The sequence below is a fragment of the Branchiostoma belcheri genome, unplaced genomic scaffold (assembly GCF_001625305.1).
Source record: "Branchiostoma belcheri isolate BF01 breed outbred unplaced genomic scaffold, Haploidv18h27 scaffold64, whole genome shotgun sequence".
In the NCBI taxonomy this organism is placed as follows: domain Eukaryota; kingdom Metazoa; phylum Chordata; class Leptocardii; order Amphioxiformes; family Branchiostomatidae; genus Branchiostoma; species Branchiostoma belcheri.
The window spans coordinates 550,090-556,197 of NW_017804287.1; the positions used below are offsets into that span (position 1 = coordinate 550,090).

The following is a 6,108-nucleotide window of genomic DNA, read 5'->3' on the forward strand; positions in this document are numbered from 1 at the left end:
ATGTCTATTGTTCCTAGAACGTCGATGCGTACCGGGGCCCCTGGGTGGAGGCGTTTCGGCTTCTGTTCCCGTCCTCGGTCACCAGAGCTGTAGTTTCTAAACCCTGCAAACGTCTAGAAAAAAAGAAAAGAAAAATATGATTCGTAACGGCCACGTCCAACAAGGCCCGGGGCACGCCAAGCTGGTGTGCGGGATCTGCATGTTATTTCTAGGGATGTTTCTCGGGTTGGTCGGCGTGCTGCAAACTAGCCTGGGATACGGCACCAACCTGAAAGTGGCCTTCCGCCATGTGGGGCCCAGTCTGCTGGGTAAGTGCCAAAACATTCTCCCTTACCGCTATTTAGTTTACTATAGATATGCAATGCCGCAAGGCAAGCGACCAGCGTCATTGACTGTAACGTAACACTGTGTTACAAATATAGCAACCACATACTATTTCTTACTTAACCAAAGCACACACGCGATATGTGGGATTATTCGTATTTTATAGGTGAGTGAAGGAAACTAACGACTTATTTTTCGGCCTGAGGGATCGATAGAAAATATTAGCATAATATTTCTGGTAATCACATGTATAAAGCAAGAAAAAAGTAATGTTATTGTCATTTGCAATGTCAATGCATGTATGCAAAGCAGGGTCAGTTATAGGGCACAGTACACTGTACATGTAGTCTCGTATACGTTTACAAATTTTGTATTCAATATAGAGTAGGTACGGTAGAAGATGTTTACCGTTTTAAGGCCATATTTCATGAAACATCGTCAAACCTTGACCTACATTTCATATGATACAATGTAATTAGCTTTGAGGGAGATAACGTTTACATTCTGATTAATTGTTAATGCGGTTGTAAAATGTCAGATTCGATTTAAAATGTTTTTACTCCTTGAGTTGAGTTCAATGACCCAATGCCTTTGTGTCTTCTTTAATATCAAATGCTTACACTTCTCTTCGTATTGGTAGACCCAAAATCTTGTTAAAATGTTAGAGGTTTAATTTTATGACAAAATGGTGATGAAGAATAGAATATACAGAGATTAATATAGTGTAATGTATAATGTAGAATTAACAGGTTATTTCTGTTAGGTGTGTTATAGTGCTATTGGTTGTAATTTTGAAGAGTTGTATACATGTTGTATCATATTTTGTTGTTTCCCAGTGTTGGATGTATTATAAATTATAAGTGATAAATTAATCATAATGATTAATAAACTATAATTGTTTATCTATAATACAAAATACATAGTAATTTATCTAATGATAAAGTATTGATTATTTGATATTTTATATTTACAACACACCATAATTTATCTATTAATTTATATAGGCAATGATATCATCTACATGAATAGATAAATAAATAAAACAATGAACATTATAGTGCTAGTGATTGTGACTTTGAGACAGAGGTAAATTTCCCAGGGTAAGAATTCTGCACCTTGTAATATAAAGGGTTGTACACCTGTTGTAACTTTGTCGCCTAGTGTTGGGAGTGCTGAAGGTTGTAATATTAAGGGTCGTACACCTGTTGTAACCTTGTTCTCCAGTGTTGTAATTTAGAAGGGCTGTAACCTGTTGTAACCTTGTTCTCCAGTGTTGTAATTATGGAGGGTTGTAACCTGTTGTAGCCTTGTTCTCCAGTGTTGTAGTTTTGAATGGTTGTAACCTCTTGTAACGTTGTTCTCCAGTGTTGTAATTTTGAATGGTTGTAACCTGTTGTAACCTTGTTCTCCAGTGTTGTAATTTTGAATGGTTGTAACCTATTGTAACCTTGTTCTCCAGTGCTGGGAGTGCTGCTGGTGATCTGTGCCATCGGATGCTGTGTGAGCGCTCGTAGAGAGGCCCGGGAGGCCCATGAGCACCAGCAGAGGGAGTGGGAGTCTATAGCCGGTAGGCGACATCTTGTCATCTTTTATTCACAGGGATGGATGGACACAGGCGTAAAGCCGGAGGGACTGAGGATCGATCTGTTACTCAATATGTTACAGTAATTGACTGTTAAGGCAATATCAATTGCATACACTGGTTCCTCTGTTTGAATGGAATGGATTTTTTTATCCTTTGCTATTGTTCACAATGTAATAGTCAAAAAGAAATATATAGTAAAAAAAGAGATTAATGGCTTATTAGCCTAATTATGGCTTGGACATCACATCTATGTAAGACTATTTTTAGAAAAATGTTAATCATACCACTAGTAATACTATCAGAAATTTTGGGGGAGGGGGAAGTATTCTGCATTTGCTTACAAATGTTTGCTTTAAGTCTATTCAAATGTCTTCTCATTTTCAGACATGACCATGATCAGTTTCACACTGGCCCCAGATGGCACCATCCAGCCGAGCATCCATGTCGGTCCCAACCCCCCGGACTCGTCTCTCCCACCGTACAGCACCGCTAACGTCAGACCCACGGCACAGTACGGGTGTACACTCCCCAGCCCTGGGGAGTCTCTCCCCCCACCCCCACCATACACCTCTCAGGAGCACCTTCTTACAGAGGAAGGGGGCAGGCAAGATGACAGGTAATACAATGTATTAACAGTATTTTAGAGAAAATACAGCCTTGTTCACGGAATAAACCCTTCTAGTACTGCAGTTTCCGTGTACCATCAGCTGAAAATCTTGGATCCCAATTTACTTAGTGTTGGACATCAAGTTTAGCCATTTCATCATAACATGCGTATGCTTTACAGTCCATTGCACTGGTGATGTCCTTGGTGCTGAAACCAACAATGGTTAAACTTTACATTTAATGAACCTCATCAGGGATTCAGATGATCTAGAAATGGTTGGGATGTTATTTTTGGTTATGGAAGTACATCTATAGTTTAGGATAGCTGAGCTGTGGGTTTGTGTGTCTGTTTGCCCAGGCAGAGTAGGTTGACAGCAAGTGGGTTGGAGAAGAATGACAGGCAGTATGAAAGATTCGTACTAATGTGTTATTGCTACTATGAATTTACTTTAAAAATGATTGAGAACTGTCTGCTTGTTCACAGAGCTCGTCAGATCAAGAGGTCTGCCAGTAGTCTCTCTGCAGCTCAGGACAGATCCGGCGGTAACAGAGCCCCCCTCCCCACAACTGGTACTCCTCAGGCCCCCCCTCCCCCTTACCAACAGACAGAGAAACCCCCAACAAGCACAGCAACCTGAACATCAGTTAAAGCACCACGTCTTTCACTCGCGACAATCTTCCATCAAGACTTCAAACTTTTTCGGGTACACATCGTAAGGACTTAGGCTAAATATTGTATAGAAACTGCACACAAAGTAAAAATGACAACTGGACAATCAAGAAACTGAGCAATTTTAGCTAATGTCACACAGTAAGGGCTTCCAAAGATTTTTTTTAGCTTCTGTTAAGGGTTAGCACAAATTATAAAGAGCTGATAATTTGAATTTCTTGACCTAGATCATTACTTTTTCTTATGGCAATGCCTTGGAAGAAGGCATGTATCCTAAATACCACAATCAATGAATATTGATCAACATTCCTGTCTTTCTTTCACAGCTTTGACTACAGCTGCCACCTCTGGCTGTATAATTGTTTTTTTAACAATTAGAATTAGGGTTTATAGTCCTTAGATAATTTTGATATAGTTATAAACAAAGCCTGAGGTATAATCCTACTAATGCTACAGTATGCTTTGGTACAAAATATATTAATCTTTTTGACAGGATTTTTTCAAACTTGAGCATGATATTCTCTGCCAATTTGCACCAATATGTCTTTCAGTCTTTTTAAAACAGCAAATATGAAATATAGTGATGCACATTATGAATGTGAAAATCTTTTGATAATTGTCAGATTGTTGCAATCAAATATACAATTATATAATGTAAGGCATTGTGTATGTATGCATGACAGAAATTTGATGTCTTTTGGTAATTGGAATACCTTTTTTTTAATCCAGCACAATATATCACCAGATTGTTAAAAAGGTTGATGGCAACAGTATATTTTGTTTTTTGTTACTTCAAAAATTATACTAGTGCTACTTTTTGAGACATGATAGTAAAGCTATGTATATAATCATCATATACAACACACTTTAAATTTACATCTCCTATTAATGCTAAATACTGTTTGTAGTGTATGTACAGTACTCTTAGAATATACATTGGAGCATGAATACATGTAAGAGTTTAGAGATATAGTTAGACCTTTATACATGTATCAATATAGAAAACATACTAAACTACCAACCCCATTTCAAGAAAGGATTAGTCAGAGAAATTTATGAAAAATGCAAATAATTATCATCAAATATATCTTTCTACATCAAAAGACTAAAGAATCATATGAACTATAGTAGGAAAGCTGTTACGCTGGAAAATTACTATGGTAGGTTTCATGTACCTACTAGTATTACATTTGAATGGAAAAAATGGACAAATTGAGCATCTTTGCCTAATGCTGTATAGTAGTAAAGAAACAAAAAACATTATTCTGGCATTGTAACAGCTACAATCACATGATATAAAAACTGTTTAAGGTGCATTTGACATATGTGCAGTGTTTGTATACATGTGCATGTAATGCTAGTCTGAGAGAATTTTCAAGCTGTCTTCTCAGGGCCACTTTCAATGCTCAGATTGTTCTGCTAATGTGGCACACACATTTTAAACTTTGCCATGCTAAGATAACCTTTTAACAAATTTGTACTGGTATCAGGCACTCAATCTACAGGAACTACTGGGCACTGCAGCTACAATTGATCTTATAAGAGACTAACAGTAATTTGCAAAGTTTGTGCAAGTTTTGGACCTGTACTTACATGTACTTGCATTCAGGTATAGTGTATAACTGCCTTCCAGTAGTTATAAAACATGTCATAGACATAGTATAAAAAGGATGCTAAGCAAAGTTCTTTAATGGTTTAAAAAAACTACATTCTATTGCTGAACACGTTTTTTGAGTGTACTGTTGCTGTCAATTTCTTGCTATTGCAGCCAAATTTGTTACATGTAGGTAAGATATCAAGGGCTGTGCAGGACTAATAAAAGTGTGCTGGATGCATATTGCACAAACTGTTGTGTGCACATATGGATACACGTAGTGACATTATGACAGCCAAGTCACTCACATGTATTGCCCTAGACTACTTAAAAGAAAAGACTTAATAATCAATAGACTTAAACTCATAATGTTATGATCATTGCCATTATCATGATGATGTTTATGCCATGTCAATGACTTATGATATAGGGGTAAAATTATGATACTAGTAGATTATGACTTCAGGGTATTTACAAAATGCTGTACATGTATTTGATATAAGAATGTTATATAGCATTGAAATGCTATGAATAAAGATTGCACTGCAATAATGGATTTTCTTTTGCTTATGTCAGTCTTTTGCATTCCATTGAATAATATACAGGTAGGAACTACAAGTTGATGCACACTAAATGATGCCTAAACTTTGTACCTGTGTGTGTATGTGTGTTTATGTACATTGTATGTAATTAGTCATTTTTATAGGTGAGGTATAAACTAGTTTATTTTCATAATCCGAAACAAATTGTTTTTAAAAGTTTTTTAAAATCATTTTCCTTTGATGAAGTATACACAAAGCAAAATATGAGTTGGAAAGAAATATAGTTTAGAAAAAAAAAAAAGCAATGACACAGTTTCACAAGTGTACAAAAGACCTTCTATTTTGTAAACCATCAATTTCTTGGTGACAGGTTTGAAATCTTGAATGTGATTGTGCTCTGGTCTACAGTGCACTATAGACTTATATCAGTTTTAGTACATAACATATGATTATAAAGATTAAAACACACAGCAAACTAATGCTCTAACTTAGAGTCTAAGATGTTTTATTTACAATGGGTTCTATTTACAGAGCAAAAAAAGCCTCAATTTGTTACATATTCATCTATACATGATTGTTTTTTAATAAACATTGGAGCTGTAAAATATACAGATGATGACTAGTCCTTTCCATAGTAATTACACTGCCTTCAAATCTTTGAAAGTTTTAAACCCAACTAATACAAGTAATACTTAACTCTTCAGTCTACAAAAGGCTTCACGGGACATTTTACATAAGTGAAAAGTCTGTCACTCATAGTCATAAACTACATTTTGTTGTGGAGTAC

General features: G+C 36.1%; 1 protein-coding gene across 1 annotated transcript; it reads left to right on the plus strand.

The window, feature by feature from the left end:
• Positions 1 to 465: 465 nt before the first annotated feature.
• Positions 466 to 2,529, plus strand: LOC109483292. The gene is made up of 3 exons (XM_019786285.1): positions 466 to 490; positions 1,784 to 1,891; positions 2,294 to 2,529. Exons 1-3 carry the CDS (start codon positions 466 to 468, stop codon positions 2,527 to 2,529), a joined length of 369 nt encoding a protein of 122 aa, XP_019641844.1.
• The last annotated feature ends 3,579 nt before the right edge of the window (positions 2,530 to 6,108 follow it).

Excerpts from the sequence above, each read along its gene's own strand:
- LOC109483292 (XM_019786285.1), top strand. The coding sequence starts at position 466 with ATGTGGGATTATTCGTATTTTATAG. Across the intron at positions 491-1,783 it reads GGATTATTCGTATTTTATAG|TGCTGGGAGTGCTGCTGGTG; the intron begins GTGAGTGAAGGA and ends CTTGTTCTCCAG. Across the intron at positions 1,892-2,293 it reads GGAGTGGGAGTCTATAGCCG|ACATGACCATGATCAGTTTC; the intron begins GTAGGCGACATC and ends TCTCATTTTCAG.